Raw genomic sequence first — 22282 nt, 5'->3', positions numbered from 1 at the left:
TAGAAGGAGCAAAGGAAGTAGGAAGAGGGGAGAGGCTATAGGAACTTTCAGGAAAGGAAAAGAGGAAGTAGTGGAGGAGAGGAAAATTAGATTCCACCCACAAGACTTTGCAGGTTCTCACTTGTATGTTTATGTATGGCATGGCAGAATTACCATTTTATACCCAAAATGATGACATTAGTAGTTCTTTTGTGTGAATTACTCTTTAGAAAGAGGTCTCAAGTTGAAGAAGAAGAAGAGTTGGATTTATACGCCAACATTCTCTACCACTTAAGGCAGAATCAAACCAGCTTACAATCACCTTCCCTTCCCCTCCCCACAACAGACATCCTGTGAGGTAGGTGGGGCTGAGAGAGCTCTAAGAGACTAGCCCAAGGTCACCCAGCTGGCTTCATGTGTAGGAGGGGGGAAACCAACCCAGTTCACCAGATTAGCATTCACTGCTCATGTGGAGGAGTGGGGAATCAAACCTGGTTCTCCAGATTAGAGTCCACCACTCTTAACCACTGCACCAAGCTGGCTCCCATGCTGGTTTACCTGTTTGTATTTAAGAATTACTGCTTCTGTATTAAATAGTGAACAACGCTATTGCTTGTAGCTTAGACTCTTTCGAAGCTGGAAGCAAAGTTCTGATTGTTCTTTGATTTTACTTGGAAATATGTACAACGTTCTTCCATATGCAGATAAGAGTACCTTAACTGTTATTCTCCTTTAGTTCCATTTTACTGCATCATCTAGTTGTCAATGAAATTTGGAAAACAAGTGACTTTTAAACTATTCATTGAAATATAGTTGCACAGTGGGTGGGTGGGGATTTATGGTTTGAGGTGCAGCAAATATGTTCAGCGTATGTTTTATTGTTTGTTAGTTTGGGGAATGGCTGTTAGGCAATCAGATTATTTTTTACATGCTGGAAAAGATTGATTTTGAGAAATCGGGGATGCTGTTCTCAGCATCACAAAATGAATAAAGCAAGTTAAACCTTTTTTTTATTCATCTCAAGAACCTTGGAGCTATTCAAGTTTCCATTTTTGGAAGATGAATGCAGTCGGCTCTCTAGTTGTTAAAAGATTTAGCCGGGGCAATGTGGTTTGTGGCATTTAATTAGATTTAATAAATATGCTACCACTATTTGGGGATTTTCAATCTTCTTGTGAAATATAGGAAGAGATTTCCCAAGACTACCTGCCTGCTAATGTTACAATGCCTCTGAGAGTACCATCCACATTCTGAATGAACAGTCTAATCTGGCCTACAAAGTCAATCATTTTATTTATCACCCGCTATTCCAAATTGACCTTATTCCATGTTCACTTTTCCACTAGGCTGATTTCTATTTTGTTTCATAGCACTAAAAGATGAAGAATAATTACTACAGAAAACGCAATTTCTCTCTGATACCATCTGAGAAGCCTAACTTGTCAACATTATAGTTTAGAATTAGACTGAGGATTAAGAAGGAAAAGGAGCACCATAGCCAGCATGATTGTATATTCTGATCACAACTAATACAAGACCAGATTTGTAGCTTTGGATTTTTATATAATGTTTTTTTTTCCAATACCATTTACTCAACTATATTTTTCTTCTTGTCTCATATAAGCCACCTTTATTTTCCCCCCTGATGGTCACATTTCTTTATATTTGATACTTTATCATAGGATGCAGGATGATTAGCAGTAGCTGTGCTGTGAATGAGCACCTAACTGCTACTAAAATCTAGTTTTGATACTTAATAATGTTAAAGTTTCTTCACATTTTCAGTACAACACTATTTTTTTAATAATTTGCTCTTTTTTATATAATTATAAGGTTCTTGTTTATTTGCTATCACACTCTGAAACATCCAAATCTGAGAGTTCATACATTTGTTCATCTTACATTGTTATGTATACTTTTCTACTGTCTACGCTGGACAAACAGGTCAGTTCCTATGCAAAATAATAAATGACATAAATCTTGCATTAAAAAAACATACTCCAAAACCAGTAGGAGAACATTTTATCTTCCAAGACTGTGCATGGCTGACCTAAGATTGGCAGTCTACAAGTGGAGAAGCTTCAAGGGGAGATTATAAAACTAGATTTCTGAACTTTAGTTGATTCACAAATTCACTCACAAATTCAGAACAATGGATCCTTCAGGCCAGAATAGGGATGTATGATTCTCCTCTCACTACAGATGCTAATTTTCTGCCCCTAAGGGTTTCTCCTAATTAGATTTGGCATTGTACCTTGCATACTGACTCCCTTCTTTGTAACACTTCTCCCCACCTTCTGGCTGGGATATCAGGGCTCAGCGATTTCTGTTCCTACTTGTATCTGAAGAAGGGAGCTTTGCATCTTGAGAGCTTATACCCTGTAAATCTTGTTGGCCTTTAAGGTGCTCCTCGACTCCAATCTTGCTCTTCTATTGCAGGCCAACATGACTACCCACCTGAAACAGTTAGGAACAATAACCAACCTAAGAGAATTCAATCCATTCAGAATGGGTGAGAGCCACTCACAACTCTAGATGGAAGGACAGAGCTGGATAAACATCATGTTTCTTGATTAGATCTTGCTTCATTTTTATCCTACTCTACAATTTGGGGAAGTCTTCATCTATTCTACAGGGACTGAGCTTTCTTTGATTGATTACTGTTCCTAACTGTCCTCTCTTTATAACAGTCTCCCACTCCCAACTTTCTGCTGCTTATAACTTAAGGCATAAATATATCTCCTATGGACGTACACTCCATGCATCTAGTGGAATAAATTTTGTTAGCTTTTAAAGTGCCACTGGACTTCTGTTTAATCTTTCCTGCAACATACTAACATGGCTGCCCCTCTAGTAATATATTAGAGTGACAGTCAAGAATGCTTAATTCCAAGATGGGCCTAATCAAGTCAGTCAGGCTGCACTGCAGCAAGGGGAATGTTGCTTGTGGTCTCAGTCTGTCATATTTGTCTGCATAATTGTCAAACCCATTATTTGAAATGTAGATTGATGGGTCATGAAATGACTGCTTTGGAGCGAATGATTTGAGTTCAGCCCTGATTGGTAGGATGCTTTTAGCTCACTAATTAACTTTAAGTAACGTAAAGGAACACAAAACAGAGTAGATGCTCTTTAAAAGTAAATCCTCTGAAGTATGGGGATGTCGTTTGTCATGCTGCGCTTCTTTTTCACCCATCTGTACAGCTGTTCCACGCACAAGCGATACACAGTGCAGCTCTGTCCCAGAGCCCAGATATGGACGGAGGATTGGCTCTGAATTCTCGGCAGGCTCTGTAGTCCGCTTTGAATGTAGTCCCGGCTATCTTCTGCAAGGCTCAAAAGCGATCCGCTGCCAATCCGTGCCCAATGCTTTAGCCCAGTGGAATGACACAGTGCCAAGCTGTGTGGGTAAGGCTTATTATGTTATCTGTTTCTAAATCGGCATTCAAGAACACCACTTCTTTCACTGAGTAGTATTTAACATTTATATTTACTCTCCATTGATTAATACTGGCCATGTCTAATTTAAAAGAGCGATTTGTCATTTCAAAAGTAATTGAGTACCAGCTGGTTGGTAGGCAGCATAGTGTTTCACGTAATAACCTATTAGATTAACAAGGTTGATGCATGTTTTGCTGAATATTTATTATCGATGTGACAGCCTCTAAAATCATAGGTATAATACAGAGCCTAACATCAACCTCAGGAAATCCCCCTTACATTAATTAATTGAGCTCTTCCTGAAACGCTCTTTGTAGCAGATTTATAACTGGTAACAATTTGAAAATTGCTGTTTGGGAAACTGTTCTACTATAATATGACCTAGCATGACTGTGTCTGTTCCAACTAAGCTGGCTACATTTTTTGTGGGATCCTCTGGTGGAATTATGGTCAGCACTTTGGATCCTTTTTGTATCTATTCAGTTTCCCCCCCACCCCTTTGTCCCTGAACTTACGTATTGTAGTTATTTATAATATTGATAAGGATCATGTAGCTTTAGGGATAAGACTTCAAGAATTTGAATTATAATTGCATTAATATTAATTGTACTCATGTATGCACAACTGTTTATATATTGTTATAATAACAAGAAAGTTATATTTCCCAAAGGGGATACAACGAGTCCCCGCTTTTCCAATTTTCCTTTTTTCCCTCTGCTGCAGCGGCCTAACCTCTTCAGAGGCGCTGCAGCGCCACCACAGCCATGCCATCCCCAGCCGCTGCAGCTCATTCTCAGGAATGAGCTGTTAGTGCTTCACATATCTATTTTGAAGATGATTAATGAGGAATATGGCTGTTTTATGTGAATAGCAGTTCCATCCCTAAGTAGAGTTGCGTCTTTCTACCGAATTCAGTACACACAGAAGGGTGGCACTATGGGTCTTAAAAGCAAGTGTTGTCACCTTACCCCTGCAAAACTGTGACACAGGGTTGCAGGACTACTTTTGTAGGCCCCATGGCTTATTCCCTATCTCTCCTAAACCCTACAGACTTTTTTCCTGTGTTTGTCTGCCTACACTACTCCCCGCATTCCCTGGTCCATTAACAAAAATGTTAGAGCTCTTCTGTGGTGTTGATAATTGCCAGAAGAAAAAAATAGTTTGCTGTATATATTGATATTTGTTTATTTACATGCTTTCTTCAAAAGAAAATGCAATGTTTTGGTTATGATTGGAATGATAGAAGTCAGATTCTATTTTTTTTTTAGTGTTTCTGTTCAATGAGCATGCTTTTGCCTTTGTTGTTATCTCTAATGGAATTTTCTTCCAGTGCCATGCAGTCGGAATTTCACCGAACGGAGGGGGACTATATTGTCTCCAGGCTACCCAGAACCTTATGGTAACAGCTTGAATTGTGTGTGGAAAATCACAGTGACTGAGGGATCAGGTATTCAGGCAAGTCGATATTTTGCCAACTGTGGAATATTAACTACTTCACTATAGAGGGCTGATTATTCACCTTTTTTATCCCTTTCTCTCTTGGTTAAATTGTAAGAACATAGCAAACTTACTTATGTTTTTGTGATTTGAATGCATAGATTCATTGGCATAGCTTCAGTGGTTCCATGGGTCAGCAGCAGCTGAAGCCTGTCTAGCTCAGCCTATTACAACATTTATTCATTAGAAGTATTTCAGATCACTTTCCCTACAGTTCAAAATAGTTCAAAAAAATTAAAATCAGTCATAACAGAACAACTCTAATGTAAAGCCTAAAAATGTCACAAAAAGTAAAAACCAATAGAAATTGAATGATAGCAACCTTAACTGGGCATAGCCAACATCCAACAAGATCATTATAGGAGGCAAAGACACTTTAGTGGCATAGATAATGTACTTCAGTTAATCAGATTCCAATGGGAATTAATTACTAGTGGGAAAAACCATATTTATCTGTTCCTTGATACAGATTTCCCCCCTGTATTTATCTAATAATTTATTTCATACATTTGATGAAGCAGACTCTGTGAAGAAGCCTAAGCAGGTTTACTCAGAAGTAAGTCCCATTTCATTCAATGTCTCTCCCAGGAGAGTGTTCTTAGGGTTGCTACCTTTATCCCATGAAAGCTTATGCAACAAAAAAACTCACAGTCATTAAGGTTACAAAATTCTTTTCTCCCACTTAAGAATCAGAACTTATGTTTGTTTATCAAGAACATTTCTTTAAGCACAGTTAAGTAAAGCAATATTGTTGTCTACCTCCAATTAAGACATAACTTTCTGGGGCATTTCAATGTATTCATTTAATGCAACATCAAAGAAATTTTTAAAAATTGTGATGTGAATGGAATACTTATAGAGCTTTTTCTCTTATTCACGCTCACATTGTAATGTGTCAAAAGAAAAAAAAAGGCTGAGCTAGATGTTACATGCTCACCTGGAGCTGATGTATGTAACTGTTATATAAACATTGTGGTGTGTAGGAAAAACAAGAGGAACTAAAACTAGTTCCTTTTGATCTGTTATTGAGGTGTTTGTCTTTTGCATTTGGGATACGAATGGTACAATAAATATTAAATAAACATTTAATAGAAAATATCTCTTATCCTGGGGGCTCCAAACTGAGTTTATTTTACTGCTTTGAGGAAAGAATTTGTGTTGAGATTGCTGGAGGCCGAGCCTGGCTCCAAGCTATGAATATGAGAATGAAGGTTCTCTTTTCTATAGATGACTTTGGGCTATTAGCCAGAGTAAAGCAAGACCACTGTGGGAGTGGATGGTTCCAATTAACTGATAAAAATGAGAATGTTAGGAATAGAAATGGAAACCCTGAAGCAGTTGGATAAAGCTGCAGCAATCTCCCTGCTGAATAAGAGAATAGTAGATTTAGATAGGATAAGCAGATCTTCTAGAGCATGCAGGGTTTGTTCATTATTTTCAATTAGTCTCTGACCCCCATTTGCCCTGCCAGCCTATTTGAAATTTCTAACAATTCCCACTTATAGCTGAGCCTTGTTTCTAGCCAGGATGAATGTGTACCCATCAACCATTCTGAAGGGCCTCTATATCCTTGAAAAGCCTTGAAAAAAACCTTTAATGGCATAAGTAATATTACAATTGTTACAAAGGTACATAAAATATGCAGTCATTAAGATAAAAATATAGGCCAGTAAATTCCAAAAGTAGAAATTACAAACTTTGGGCTTTTTGAACTTTCATCACATCCACTAGAAAATTGGCAACATCTAAGGTAACCTCCGGATCGGAATCGTTTAATAAAAATTGACGTTTTGCTTGGGTAGATAGGTGATATTTGGAAAGAAGCCAATTTTTTAACCATTTCCCACGGGGTGTTTCATATAAGGGGCAGACCAACAGAATATGATCCAGGGAATAGGTATCACAGGGACAAGTCCTATCCTGGATAGGTATTTGTTGATACCTTCCATATAGCATCCTTGAAGGAAAGGCATTAACCCTAGCAAGAGAGAAGGCTCTGCGGAGGGGTGGGATGTCCAGCATATGAAAATAATGGGTAATATTGTTGGTTAAATTCTTGAGGCCCAACATTGCTGGAGAGCAGACCAAGGGTTGAGTGGGGAGTAACGTCTGACGCTCCATATCCAAGAAAGGGCCTCTATATGAAGATCATATTCCAGGATAAGTAGTGCAGATGTGGACAGAGAGTGCTTGATCGTAGGTTCTTGTTTTGCCCATGGTATGATCTACGTAGAGTGAAATGGCTGGATCCAGTCCTGAGAAATTAAGTATCTGTTGATAGAACTAAGTTAGTACAATTTTTATCAAAGGACGAGGATCCAAGAATTACTTTAGCACACAGCAAAATTCTTCTTGATGGTGATTGTGGAAGGAAAAGATGAACGTTTTATGATGGGGTTAAGAAAATTTATAGGGTTAAAAATAAATTTAGCAGTAAAGTATTTTATATATATGTATATAAAGAAAAATAAAAAACAATTTAGTGTGGCCTGACTCGACCATTAAAGGAAATATAGAAAACATCTTTCAAAATGTCAGTTCTTTAAACAGATTTCTTCAGTCATACCATGTATAACATTGTAGCCCCACCTGATAACATGCGGAAATGAAAATTATGTCAATGTAACTTATGTGCAATTCGATTCACTAGATAATTCTACTCAACTAAATATTGTTGTAAAAATCAGATCACAAGAAGTTAATAGTTACTGATTATCAGGAAAGTGCATTATAAGAACCAACATCTTAAAACAAATACTGCACAAGAGTTGAGTGTCATTTTTCTTGCCCAAATGTGGTCATGCCATGAGAGAGAACCTTTGGTTCAACAATGAAAGAAACAGTATGAAAATAGAGCATCATTCTCAGCTTTTATTCCAAGTCCTGAACAGTAATGCGAGGTAAAACAGAGCTGTGCAGATCCTGAGTTTGTCTGGCTCAGTTTGGGGAAGGTTCCTAGCAAAGCTGAGCTGAAGCTCATATAGTGGCTCAGCAGCATTTCCATAGACAAGAGGACTTGTGCCTGTGGAGCGCATCTTTCCTTCTTCCCCCTTCCTACTGCAGCTTCAAAGTGCCACATTTTGAGCTGCGAAACAGGGGGAAGGTGAGGAAGAGCTGCAGTTGACAAGGACCTCTCTAAGCTTTCCATGCAGTTCATGCAAGTGGTAAGGGCCCCACACTCTCCCCTTGTGAAAGTGGAGGTGCTTTTTGACAATAGTGAAAATGAAAACAGCACTGAAAAGTCATTTTGGCTCAGCAACGCTGCATTTGCCATTAATTCAATTTAGTTTTGGATTTCTTGTCTTGTGACTGTTGCCAGAAGACCAAAAAATCTTGAAGTTTCTATTTTATACATGGGGTTCTGGGGATTGTCTTTTAAGTCTACTGATCTTGTAGTTCAGGTTAAATAAACATCTGTCATTTTTTATGCATTAAACATCGTTACATAAGCTTCTTTCCTTCTTTTTGACACTTTGAAACAAATAAACAATTTTTCCATTCCCAGATGGTGCCTTTTCATAAGTCACTCTGAAAATTAAAATGTAGAGTATTATGAAGCCAGGTTATGTGTAGGCTATTGCTACATTTGTTGTTGAGGTCACTCTTCTTTCTGTCTTTTCCATCACTGATTTGGAATTATACATGATTGTCCTGTTTAATGAACACACAATGGCATTGTTTTCACAGATCCAGGTAATAAGCTTTGGTACTGAACATAACTGGGACTCCCTTGAAATCTATGATGGCGGTGACATGACAGCACCAAGGCTTGGGAGCTTTTCAGGTATGTATACAATTGCCTCTGGAGGCCAGAGCACAACATAGTCTAATTGAAGCTTCAGGGTTTTTTTTTAAGAGATGCAAACTTTCTCTTAATTTTGCAGTCAGGTTTAGTAATATATATGAAATGCTTTCATATATATATATATATATATATATATATATATATATATATATATATATATATATATATATATATATATATATATATATAAATGCTAAGTATTATAGGTGTTATATAAATGCTAAGTATTATAGTTGTTAGTTATCTGACTTGAAACATGAGTTAATAGCAAGCATTGTTTGTTTGTTTGGGGTTTGTCTTGAGGCCAGTTCACATGGTGAGAAGTTGGATTGAGTCTATCCATGCAAAGTTTGACATAAGAACATAAGGTACAGTCTGCTGGATCTGACAGGTGGTCCATGTAGTCCATCATACTGTCACACAACGGCTAACTAGCTGCCCTGGTGGACTGAATAAACAGGGCAGAGTGGCCAAAGCCCTCTCCTATGCTGCCTCCCAGCACTGGTATGCAAAGGTTTGCTGCCTATGTATGTGGAGACTCCCATCAGTCACCATGGCTAGTAGCCATTGATGTACCTCTACGCCATGAATCTTTCTGACCCCATTTTAAAGCTACCTATGTTCATGGCCATCACTGCTTCCACTGTGAATTCCAGAGTTTAATTATTTATTGAGTAAAGAAGAACTTCCTTTTGTCTGTCCTGAACCTATTTCTCAAGAACTTCAGTGGGTGCCCCTGAATTCTAATAGTATAGGAGAGGGAGAAAAGGCTCCTTCTATCTACTTTCTCAGTCCTATGCATAAACCTCTGTTATGCCTTCCCTTAGCTGTCTTTTTTCTAGTCTGTAATGTTCCAGAGTCTCCAGCCTTTTTTCATAGGAAAAGTGTTTCAGCCTCATAATAATTTTCGTTTCCTTCCTTGGTACTTTTTCCAGATCAACAGTGTCATTTTTGAGATATGGCGACCAGAACTGCACATAGTATTCCAAATGAGGCTGCACTGTAGCTTTCTATAAGTGTTAGAGCCAAATTAAGCTTGGGTCCGGCCCTGCTGAGGTGGAGGAATGATAAGGCCCCATGCCCACTCACCCATGTTGAGCAAGATCTCATCCCCAATGTGAGAGAGAAGACAGAGGGAGACAGCTAGTTGAGCCTTGAATACAAATGCTATGTTTATTGATTCACTTGAGAGAGTCAAACCAGTCCATACTGAGGCTGCCATATCAATCTCTCTCACACATACACATCAGTCAATCAGTGTGTGACACACATACCAAAGGTCTTTCATTGCAGCTGCTGATAGTGCAAACTGGAGGGTTGAAAGGCAGTTATGAGACAGACTCTTGGTTCTGCTCTTAGCCCTTTAATACCCTGAGCTGTCCATTGCTGCTGTCTTCCCAGAATTATAGGCTGTGTCCGCTCCTGGCAATGGGTTGGGGGTCTTCAGCTCTACTGGGGACTTCTGTCTCATACATGTTTCCACTGCCTGGGTTGACAGTTGCAACCAACTTCCTCCTCCTCTAGAAACACATAGGTATCTGGTGTATAGGTCACGGTAGCTATGGTTGAGGCTTGGCTTCAGGGTTCCTTTTGTTTTTTGATTGAGAGGTTAAGCCACCACATCAACTGAAAGAAATTTTTGGGTGAGCAGAGAGGAGGGCATCACATATACCTAGTCCCTTGTGGCTTTTCCTTGGAATCACTATAAATGAAGTTCATCTTTGTGGCTTCTGTGCAGTCCCACATGGAAATGCGTGTGTGCAGGCCAGCTGTGGAGGTGGCACTTCTTCACTGTCTAGCACTTTCTACAATACTAGGAACACTCCCCCTCCCCATAGCTCATGTTGGATCTTCCCACCTAACCTGACACATGATCAAGGGGTGGGAGTGTTCCTTCCTTCAGTCCTTCATTCATCACTGTGGAGGTAGGACATGCTACAGCATGTTTTCCTTTGGAGACTTCTTTTGGAGGAGAATTCTTCTAAGGAGTTTTTTATTTGAATTTTTTGTGGTTGTACTGAAAGCAATACCAAGATGACACAATCCAATGAACATCCTTTGTGCTTGTTATGCTTGGGCAAGTCCCACAATGTTAAAGCTTGTATGGTCTGCAAACAGTTCACTTCCAAAGCCTGACATGAAAGTGTCTCCCATTTGAAAGCAGCATTCTGGGAGAAAGCTCTTACAACCCCCAAGGCCCTGTCACAGCACCTTGCAGGAGGCAAAAAATGATCCCGGATACCCTAGAGGTCTCTGCCCCTCCTCCCTGCACTCTGTCACTTTATTTGCAGTTGGTGAATAACCCATTAAAGTCGGATGACGACGTCAAGGACATCAGGCCCATGTCTCTGATGGGCCATGTAGACAAGTCCATGAAGAAATTGGAAGTTGGCTCTGGAATGCCTCCCACTGCTCTAGTGTTCTGGCATACCCTTTTAGATAACCAGTATATATCCCCCAATGGGGAACTTCAGACCAACAACAGATGTGGTTTTTCTGAGGCCTGCAGCCCTCGACACTGAAGATAATATCCCAACTCTTCTTGGAAAATATGCCAACTGAACTCAGTAGGACTTGCTATGGAGAAATATACAATGTCTTGGGCATTATCTATTAATAGTGTTAATATAAGAGCAGCAGTCCTACATATGCTTGTGTGATTATCACTATAATATAGTACATGTTTTGTTTGAGCCACAATTTAAATTTTTATTTCTTTTATACTTACTATGCTGCAGATATTTTTTATGATAAACTAGATCTTTCCTGGGGGCGGGGGCAGGTACCACAGTGCCAGCATTATTGAACAGCACCTCCAATCAACTTTATCTGCACTTTCATTCTGATATTAGTGTGGCAGCTGCTGGTTTTTACCTGGAATACAAAAGTAAGTTTTTTTTTGTTTTTTTTTTGTTTTTACATAATGCCTATTATTAGTATGTGATACATGTGGTGCCTGGTGGACAGGGCTTTTTAAGTTGTGGTCCCTCATTTCTGGAATGCCTCCCCAGAAAGGTTTATGATCTTTAGGCATCAGGTTTAAAGTTATTGAGTTTCTCAAGAATTCTCCTGGATGCTGACAATTCCTATTGTAATTTATTTTCCCAAGCACCTTCCTCAGATGAAGACACAAGAGAATCATGTTGGGTTTAACAACTTTGAATGGCTAATGCATCATCATCATTTTAAATGGTGGGATGTACTAGGCAGCCCAGTGGGTACCATCATCTGCACAAATCCAGCCCAGACTCCAGACTTTGTCACTGATTTTTCGCTGGCCTTCTTCGTTCTTGCCTGCACATGAACTGTGCCAAGATGTGCCAAGCTTCACCCCCTTCCTCCAGTGTGTCACAGAGATAACTAAAGGTTTCGTTGATGCTGCTCAGCCTCAGAGGCATTCCTTGGCAACCCACCATGATCCTTCATCATGTGATGCCTCCAGGTGCTCACCAATTCACCCTAGTTATATTGAACAATCTGCTCTATTCCTGCCATTGTTAGTTATGGCCTAACCAGCCCTGGTTTATCCCGCCTTCCAGAAGCTCCATAAAGCAGATGAGAAACGATTCCTTGCCTATTATAGTGGACTCAAAATTTTGGCTTGACCCCACAGTGACTGCCTCACTGCCTCACGGAGGGGGGGGGGTAGCAGCACACAATGAATGCCTGTGAAGGAGAGGCAGAGTACTTTTATAAAGGCCTCGACACTGCCCTTCCTATTGACTGGAGAGTTACCAGCACTGCCGCCATGTCCCATGCTTTAGATGATTTTTCAGGGGCTGGTACAGTAAACTTCCCACCCTTTTCAATGGCTGTTTTACTTGTATTATATTTTGTTAAGTCTTTTTAAAGGCTATTTTAGTACTGTATGGTTCTTCGTAGGCTATCTTGAGTATTTTGTATAACTTGGTAAGGTAAAAAAATGTTTTCAAATATATCCAGGTTTTTTCTCTCAATTTCTGTATCTTTGTATATGTACAGTTCAAGAATACAGGCCGAAGGTGATATGAATAGGTTTGGAGTAAAAACCATTAAGGAACATTCAGCTCTAAATTGCTTATAGAGAGATTTCAGTGAAGTTTTTCACAAAGAGATAAATATAGCATCACAACCAGAAACAGAAGTCTCCTGACAAAAGTCTTTTATATACAATTTTGCTAAAGGTCTTTCAGGTTAATAGTTATGCCGACACATTTTAAATAATTGTCTTTTTTCTTTAAATACTGTAAGGTGTGACGGGGGATATCAAAAGTGCTAAAGATTACAAAAAGACAGTGTAGGTGAAGTACTTTGAACACTCTCAAGTGCTACTTAAAATGCTTCGTTTTCTCATCTTCATTATCAATGGGTGCTTTATGGAACGAGCATCTTTGGGTTGTGTACATGTAGATCAGAAAGCTGGTTGCTTTATGCAAAAAAGAGCGATTTCCCTCCAAATGCACCTTTTCCCAGATTGTGAAACCAACACAGGTCTTGGATTAATTTTGAATGGAGATTAGAGTTCGATATACTCAGAGCAAAGATTTAGAAAAAAAGGTCATGAATACCCCTACTGATGTCAGGAAGATCTCTGAGATTTGATGGGTGTTGTGCACTGACTCCTTAAGTGTTCACATTGATGACCTTTTGGAAATTATGGGTGTTGAACAGTTGCACGATTGGTGCATGTGTATCACTGACTCCCCCATGTTACATAAAAGGGGATATTACAAGATGATCCTTAGCTTTTAAGCACAGATATGAATTATTACTATGATAACTGGCTTGACAAAGCTTTAGTTTTCAGATCATCTTTGCTATGCACGAAATATGAAAAAAGACAGAGTCCATTGATTTAGGTACTAAAGATTCATTCATCTTGATATTTATCTCCTTTTAAAGAGCTGGCACGAACAAGTAGATACACCAATAAGCATCAGTGGTAATATTCATAATTGGGATAATCACTTTTTTAGAATGTTAATCTGTGCAAATTTTTGTAAAGGCCAGCTTTCCAGCTGATAATAAATATTTAGAGCCAGCCAGCAGCCACAGGGCATTTTTATTCTCTGGTTCCGTTTCCCTGTTTATTGCTAGTATTTGTACGCAAAGCTTCTTGCAATGTATTTGAAGATGAATAATGTATTGATAATACCTCATTTATATAGGATATGTTTTGAGACTGGTACTTCGGCATGTTTTATAAATACTTGTAGACGTTATGCTCTGGAATTGATTTGGTTAGCCCACTTGGTCATATCTCTAGAAGACTAATGATCTTATCGATGATTCCCAAGGTTAAGTTGAACCATCTGACTTTGTTTAACACTGTGAAGCCCAAATACAATTCAGTATGTTTCAGTGGGTTTCAACTAATTCTGTGTTGGATTGTTAGGGTTGCCAACCTCCAGGCACTAGCTGGAGATTTCCTGCTTTTACAACTGATCTCCAACCAACAGAGATCAGTTCACCTAGAGAAAATGGCCATTTTGGCAATTGGACTGTATGGCATTGAAGTCCCTTCCCTCCCCAAACCCCACCTTCTCAGGCTCCACCCCAAAAACCTCCCCCCGGTGGCGAAGAGCGACCTGGCAACCCTATGGAGTGTAGCCATCAGTTGTTAAATTCTGACCTGTATGAAGGAGGTATCTTTGACTGAAAATATAAGCATTCAATGTCTTCTGTTAGTGCTAAATGTATAAAAGACTCGATCTCGAAACATATACTGTCTTCCAAACTATAGAACATTGTTTCAGCCTTTGTTATTAAATTTCTATCAACTCTGCAGATTCCACAATAACTGCTAAAATTATAAATGAGTTCTTAAGCTGTCTCTCCTCTGTGTTCCCTTCTCATTGTTTACTTTCTTCTTTATTAAATAGACCCTGTGTTGTAAGGACCTGCTTTAAATTCTATGTGTGCTATTAGTACAGTGTCAGGAGCACTGCTGGTGCTTCATAAATAAAGAGTAATAATGGTAAATATTAACAGCTCTTATGAGTTAGCTCCAAAACAAGTCATACTTCTAATAGTAATGAATAGTTCTTTATAACCAAATTTTCCATTTATAATCAATTACCTCAATTCAATTTCCAGTAATAATATAAATTAACAGAAGAGCTATTAAGGTAACTCATTACAATGTATTAAATTACTCTAAGACATGATTAATCTTTATTTTTCTAGCACCATATTTGTATGCAACCAATTGAGAATCAGCTCTAATGTGAAAAGCATCTTTATTATAGATAAAAATGAGGTTTTGTTAAATAAATAAGTACAGGAAAAGTAAGTAAACATGCTAAATTCAATATGGTAAAAATTTGGAATCTTATGTTTAGAAGTGCTTTATTAGACTCTGGCAGCTTGTTTTAACATTCTGGTCCCAACAGATTTGCTTGAGTGTAAGTCTTGTTTGAAATCAATGGCATTTACTTCCAATTAAAATGCTTAGTATCAGAGTACCAGGAAGCAAAGCTTGTTTCTATCCAAGTTTCTTTCTCTTTCTGATTGCTGTAACTACATAAACAAACATCCCTCCAGCCTGATAGAACTTAATAGCTTTTTAGCATCACTATGTAAGCAAAATAATTGCAGTGTGGGTAGATGATAATGTAATCAAGCTGGCTCCATAGTACCAGAATACACAGTAGCATCAAGTTACTTTGACAGGTGCCAATATGCAGGTGCCCCTATCAATTAAGAGTCAGAAATATTATCGATAGACCATTGTAAAACATTCCCTTATTACAAAAAAAATTCTTCCATTTGCAAACAGAATTGATGCTGTATAAAGGAATTTCAGTTGTTTCCACTTATTTCCATCTTTATTCTGAACTATTTTGTTGCTAAAAGTTTGGAGAAAGGATATAATTTTAGTAAAATCTGTTTCTGATTCTTGCTTGTTTAATGATATTCTAATTTTATCCTAAATAAGTTTGAGACAGTTGCTTCCATCTAGCAAAAATAATCTTCACACAAAGCTTTGGAAAAGCCAGTGGTTAAAATAGGAAAGGAAGAAGAAATATGCATGCCACCCAGAACGCATTGGAAGAAGGACAGGTTAGAAATGTATGGGCAGATAGATTATGGTATTTTTCATCTTAAATGTGGTGTTTTTGTCTTAGAAGACATTGTTAGGTCTTAATTTCAGTCACAAATTCAGATGTGGCTCTCTCAGCCCATTCCTAAACTGTCGGTGGCTGAAAACTAAAAAAAAAAAAAAGCCTTTAAAAGGCTTTCTAAATTTTAAATGGGGCTTTTTGCCTTATAGAGAACAGCAAGGCTGTGCCAGCGTTCCTCAAGGCAGCTCCTCCCCTTGGCATGCCCCGGGAATGCCCCTGGGGATGCTGGAATGCCAGCATGGGACTTTATGCCGGTGGGACGCTGCCATGACAGTGCCAAGAGACCAGCCACGGCAGTGCCGGCATTGGGGCCCCTTACAGTGGCGTAAGCAGCCCAGATGTTGGCGTGGGGGGCCCCCAACACCAGTGCAGCCCCTTCCTGGCCTCCTGAAGATATTCCTCCTCAGAAGTCAGAGATGCGCTGTCTATGTAGTTTGAAAAAATGCCATTTTATAGTTTCTGTTTAATATTCTGTTTTGCCAATCCTTTGAGCCACATTAAGGGTAGAACATGTACAGTGGCCTCAGTCATACAGTACCATTCCTGTACAAGGCCCCGCTTATAACAGGAAACTCCTTCCTTCCATTCTTGTCATAGAGTCACTCAATTCATCTCTCATAAGCTGTAACACAGAAATAACTTCCTTTCAGAAGTGATGGCAAAAACCATTGCAGCCACAAAGGTTGCAGATGACAGCATGGTAATAGAAACTCCTGGGGAGTTTTTTATTTCAAGCCACAAGGATACCATGGTGTTGAAGTGGTGATAGTTCTTTAAAGACATTACTATCACTGTATATGAATACTGGGTGATGAATGTGACACCTGTAAGTAGCATTTGTGTTTTAGCCACACTTTAGGCTTGACTAATCCTTAGAAATTAATGCTGAGGCAGTGTTTCTGAGGGAAATGCAAGATAGAAAGTGGTGACTGGGAACACGTGTAAAAAACTAACCCTATACACTTGCTTTGAAGTAGCAGTTGGGTATAGTGTCCTTCAAGCAAAGCAGTTTGCATAGTTTGAAAGATGTAAAGGCTGATTGTAGTTTAAAGAATGTGATCTTAGACAAGTAATTTGCCCTAAAATCACAACAGACAACTTGAGAGGTAGGTGAAGCTGAGAGAGTTCTGAGAGAACTGTGACTAGCCTGAGGTCACCCAACAGGCTTCATGTAGAGGAGTGGGGAAACAAACCCAGTTCACCAGATTAGAGTCCACTCACTGCTCATGTGAAGGAGTGGGGAATCAAACCCAGTTCTCCAGATTAGAGTCCATCGCTCTTAACCACTACACCATACTGGCTTTCAGATCTACAAGCATCCTGAGGCATCTGTGAATGGGAAGAGCTAACCAAATAGAATTGTTAGTTGGGCTTACATCTTCAGGTAAGCCTTTCAGTGTTTGTTTGTTTTTAATTGAAAAGGAAAGGAGGCAGCTGCAGGGTTTACTTGGCAGTTGGGCCTGCGCCACAACCCTTCTCATTGCAGAGACCACCCGGGTGCTGACAGAGAATGGCTGCTGAGCCTCCTTGCATTCTTGTGAAGCTTGGGCTGGTACTGTGGGAATTGGAGATAACTCAGAAGTCTTTAGGAACCTTCAGGGGACTTTGCAAGTCTCCAGAGCTTCACAAAGACTTCTGTGGGCTCCTGATAAAAGTAATTATAAATAATTTATATCCTGCTTTTCTACCTGATTGAACCTATAGCAGCTTACAGTGCTCACAAATACAATACAGAAAATTACAGTAGAATAAAATAGTAGAAGGCGGGGGAAAGGCTACTGAATACAGAGCAGATACTTCAGCTGATGCCCATGGGCTTGTGTCTCTGGGTACACTCAAGCTTTAAGTGCCTATAGCCTGGTCTTACATAGCTGCTGCTATCCAACTAGCATGGTCTTCTGCACGTCTACTTCCATCTCCAAAGAACCTGCTTGAGGCAGTTTACCAAGTAAAGCACGATAAATCATAAAACATAAGCATCCTTCACATTAACAAACAATTAAAACTTAGCTAGAGCATAAAACCAGTGTAAACATGTAGCAGCATCAAATCATCCTCATAAAAGAGTCTTCAGGGTAGAAGCACAATTTTAACAGGTCAACAATGTAAAATCATTATCTCCCTGAGGGAAAAAATACAAAAAAATCAATGAGAGTACATCCTGAATCCCAATGCATCCCTCCCTGTTTACTTCACTCCTATCTACTCCTATTTGATTTTACTGCACTACCTCACTAACTGAAGTCTGAACATTTCACTTGTACAGGATTGTATTTGTAAGAACAGAATGATATGGACACTGCAATCAAGAGATTATCTTTGTTTTAACCTTGACCAAAAAGTTTACTTTATCTTTTATTTTTATTGTATAATGTTCTTGTTTTATAGTTTAATTTACCTTGTAATGGCCTTTGGCTATCTACAAATAAAAATATTTACTTACTTTACCAACTATTGTCATGAGTAAAAACTGTTCCGAGAAGAAGCATTGATACAGAGAAATATCATTGAAGTTTTGTGTTTAGCAAGAATTTTTGATAACAAGCTTTATGGAGTAAAGTGAATCCATCAATCCTTTTCTCTCTCTCATGTAATTACATCTATTCCTGGGTGGCCCCATGGTGCAGATTTTTTGATATGTATGGTGAGACCAATTTAGGCATTACATTTATGATGTTTTTATCACCAAGAGACAACACTCTTCACTGCAAATAGGTATTTCATAAATACTTAAATACTGTCATGCTGCAAAAACTGGATACTGTATCATTATACATTATACTAGACTAGGCTATACCGAAAAAGTGAGAAACAATGCTGTTTTGACATTGGATCAAATTGCCTAGGGAATTTTATTTTGGCTAGTTGATAGTGTCATGCAATGAATACTAATACATGTTCAGAAACATTTTCTAGATTGTAGTGTTGTGAGCTTTCTTGTCATTCATAGCAGTGATGCCTAGAAAATGTTAGAGGTCACTGTAATAACGTGCATGGAAGTATGTCTCATGCCAGAGCTGGAATGGCAAAATTATTTAACAAGCAGGAACTGGGATGAGATCACTTCGAGAGTTATCAATATTGACATTAATGAGTTTTATGTCCTACGCCACAAGAGTTAGATGACCTGTGAAGAGCATGCAGTAGGCAATTTCCTGTACGAAAGAAGCATGCTACCCTTGAAGGCAGTACTTGTTATTCTGAAGCATGTGGCTTAAGAAATTCCTCCCTGGTCTTCCCAATGCTGATTGTAGATCTACTATTTTTCACTTCAGTCCCCTTCCTACTATAGAACAGCATGCTCATTAGATGCAGTATTTTCTTTTAGACATGGGTAGACTGATCTAAATCTGAACCTGGCACCAGAGTGCAGATCAAAAAAATCCACACAAAAGGGCTAGGAACAGAAGCACGGGAAGCAGAAAAATATGAAATCTAAAAACAAAATAAATGCACTGGGAGAGTAAAAGCCCCCCAAATTATAGAAGCAATATATGTAGCTTTAAGAAAAGAATGTTAATGGACATCTCCCTAGACTGTGTGGGGAGATCTCTCCGGCAATTTGGGGAGCTGCTAGGCAACCCCAGACCATGCCATGGTTCATGTCAGCCAAGAGGAGAGGGATAGTGAGACTGGAAAAGATAAAACATTGCAGGGAGAGAAGGAAGGAATCAGGGAAAGGGGAGAGGAGGATGAATGTAAAGATTAATAAGGGAGGAGATAATGAAGGTAGGCAGGTAAAAGATAAGGGGAGAGGCTGTAAGGCCTGTCAGTGGAAGAGAAGGAGGAAAAGCAGATAATATGGAGAGGGAGATATGGGAAGAAATAAGACCCTCAGGTCCTTACTGATCCCCCACTTGCATTCATAAATATTTGAACAATGCTTCCTTTTGAGGGTTGGCAGGTGCCCTCTGGTGGAGAGCAAACCCCCGGCAATTTACCCCTCTGCCTGCCAACCACCTGAGGGTCGGCAGGCAAACGTGCATGCGTGCGTGCATACCGCGCGCATCACTTCCGGTTTAGAACCGGAAGTTCCGCCTTCTACCTCTTAGTTTGAGTGGTAAAGAGCCGCTTTACCACTCAAACTAAGAGGTAAAGACCCTTTGCAAGGTGGCACTTCCGGTTCTAAACCGAAAGTGACACGCGTGCGTCGGCGCACACACGTGCTTTTTCCAACAACAGTCTCCCACCGGAGGAGAGGAGGGACCTGGCAACCCTACTCATTATAGTAGGAATATGCCTCTCTTCCATGTTTGTGAATGCACATTTAGAATTATTAGGACATCATATTTTAAAATTAATGTTATTGAACTGTAAACAAATCAAATGTGGTATTTTCCAGTTCCAGGAAATTACAGTTTGTATTTGTAAGAAATAATGTATTCTATCACCCCGTCCCCTTTCTTCCTGTGTCTTGTCTTACCTTGGAGTATGAGTATTCAAGCAGCATCTTGTCTTTTATTTAGATGAATATAAGTGCTAACCAAACAAACAAAACAACAGAAAAGCAGAACATTTTAATATATTTTTTGTTTCCTTTCCTCCCTTTATTTTAGCTGTAGGCCTTGCTGCCTGCCCAGAACCTGTAATTCCTAGCAATGGATTCAAAGTGGGCGATAGATATATGGTGAATGATGTTTTGTCCTTTCAGTGTGAGCCAGGATATACATTACAGGTACTTCCATTCTCCTTCAAAACATTGTGTATGTTGTTTCCACATTTCATATTCCCGGGATTTAAAAGTGGTGTACTGTATTATCCTCTATGCAACCTCTTTTAGTGAAATGGAACATAAACTTTTAAACTTTTCTTTGTGAAAATGAAAATATCAGCCATTCTCTGACATTCATGGTGAGAAGAATAAGTAACTTCTGCTCTGCTTTCTGAAGAGGACTGTATAAAATCCAGTCTGCATACCTTCCCCCCATCAACATTAGTTGCTACAATTAAAGAAACCGCATTAGCTATATTCTTTTCCAGATTTTCTGACACCACCATAGCAAAATATGTTACAGATTTAAAAAAAATCTAGCTACATAAAAGTGAAGGAAAAAAATCATTTAGAACAAGCTTGCAAATAAATGTTTGATTTTACTATCACATTTTCACTAAGGTTCTTGAGGACTCATTGGGAATGGAAACTGGATTACAGACATTTAACAGCTAGTGAACACTGTATTTATGTTGATAGAAGTGGTGTCATTGAAAAATCCAATTTAAAGTTTAAAATTATGGGTTTTGTGTTTGGATTTTGCTTTGGACTAGTATGGCTTAAATCTTGAATCAATGGAACAAGTTGCAGCCCAAGCCTATGTATGTTTGCTTGAGAGTAATTTATTTTGAGTTAAGTGAGAGTTGACCCTTAGATGCAAATTATGTACTGAGGATTTCTTCTTTCTGGACTATTTTAGGCAGGTGTTGCCTGCTTCTATGCATACCTTTTCCCAATTTGCCCTTCAAGGGGCACTTGAAAGGTATGGTTTTATTCCAGCCCTTCTTTTTGCCACTGGTATTATTTGGCTGCTAATTCTGATTGCCTCATCAAAGCAAATACATGCTCGTTCATAAAGCCCATGCTAGTAGCTTACTTGTATTATTGAGTTTTCTTATTTATGTTCAAGTCTTCATTTTCCAAATTCGAACTCTTATATTTTTGCTTCTCAGCCAGTAAAAAGGTATAGCATGTAATATCAGACCATTTCGTAGGTTGTGATAGTGCTTAGCCCGACAGCAATTGCCATATTATGATAACATGAGAATATATTAATGCCCTCTATGTATTAAATCCAAATATATTACATAGGCTTTGAACTACCACCAATACTACCAAATTCTTGAATGGAAATTGAAAACATCAAATACAGAAAAGGTCTGCACATGTCAAAAGTCCAGTGAGATATCCACTACAGTGTACTGGCAGGGGGTGTAATGGGGAGGGGCTGTGGCTCAGTTTGTGGCTCAGTTTGTGGCTCAGTTTCTGCTTGGCTTGCAGAAGGTCCCGGCATCTCCAGTTACAGGGACTAGGCAAGTAGGTGATGTGGAAGACCTCTGCCTGAGACCCTGGAGAGCCGCTGCTGGCCTGAGTAGACAATACGGACTTTGATGGACCAAGGGTCTGATTCAGTATAAGGCATCTTCATGTGTTGATGTGACAGTCCTGTTGGTATTGCAAGTGTTACAACAACATAGGCATACCTGGGGAGGTCAACAGTGGATTGCTATGTAATGTAGTTTACAGAATAAATCAATCAGATTGTGGCCTCAAGTATGAATATCAAAAGTAATCTAAAATTTAGTCCAGTGGAAAGACATACCCCTGGAACAACTGAGACTAGTGTAATGCAAGTAAAAATCCATGTACTCATCAACTCTTTAAAAAGTAATGTGGTAGTACTTGGTCAAATACTTCACTGGATCCAGCAATAGATTTCTACTAACAGATTTTTTTGGTGAATTT

General features: G+C 39.1%; 1 protein-coding gene across 1 annotated transcript in view; it reads left to right on the top strand.

Annotated features, from left to right (window-relative positions):
* CSMD1 (CUB and Sushi multiple domains 1) overlaps nucleotides 1-22282 on the top strand; it is a 439588-nt gene that overhangs the window by 280011 nt on the left and 137295 nt on the right. The window contains exons 28-32 of the mRNA XM_056856290.1: nucleotides 3184-3387; nucleotides 4751-4875; nucleotides 8605-8701; nucleotides 11505-11609; nucleotides 20382-20500. Coding sequence (XP_056712268.1) covers nucleotides 3184-3387; nucleotides 4751-4875; nucleotides 8605-8701; nucleotides 11505-11609; nucleotides 20382-20500 — 650 coding nt within the window. The remainder of the gene's footprint in view (nucleotides 1-3183; nucleotides 3388-4750; nucleotides 4876-8604; nucleotides 8702-11504; nucleotides 11610-20381; nucleotides 20501-22282) is intronic.

This window comes from Euleptes europaea, chromosome 10, assembly GCF_029931775.1.
Source record: "Euleptes europaea isolate rEulEur1 chromosome 10, rEulEur1.hap1, whole genome shotgun sequence".
In the NCBI taxonomy this organism is placed as follows: domain Eukaryota; kingdom Metazoa; phylum Chordata; class Lepidosauria; order Squamata; family Sphaerodactylidae; genus Euleptes; species Euleptes europaea.
Note: the sequence above shows the minus strand (reverse complement) of the source record. Positions and strands in the feature narration are given on the sequence as shown.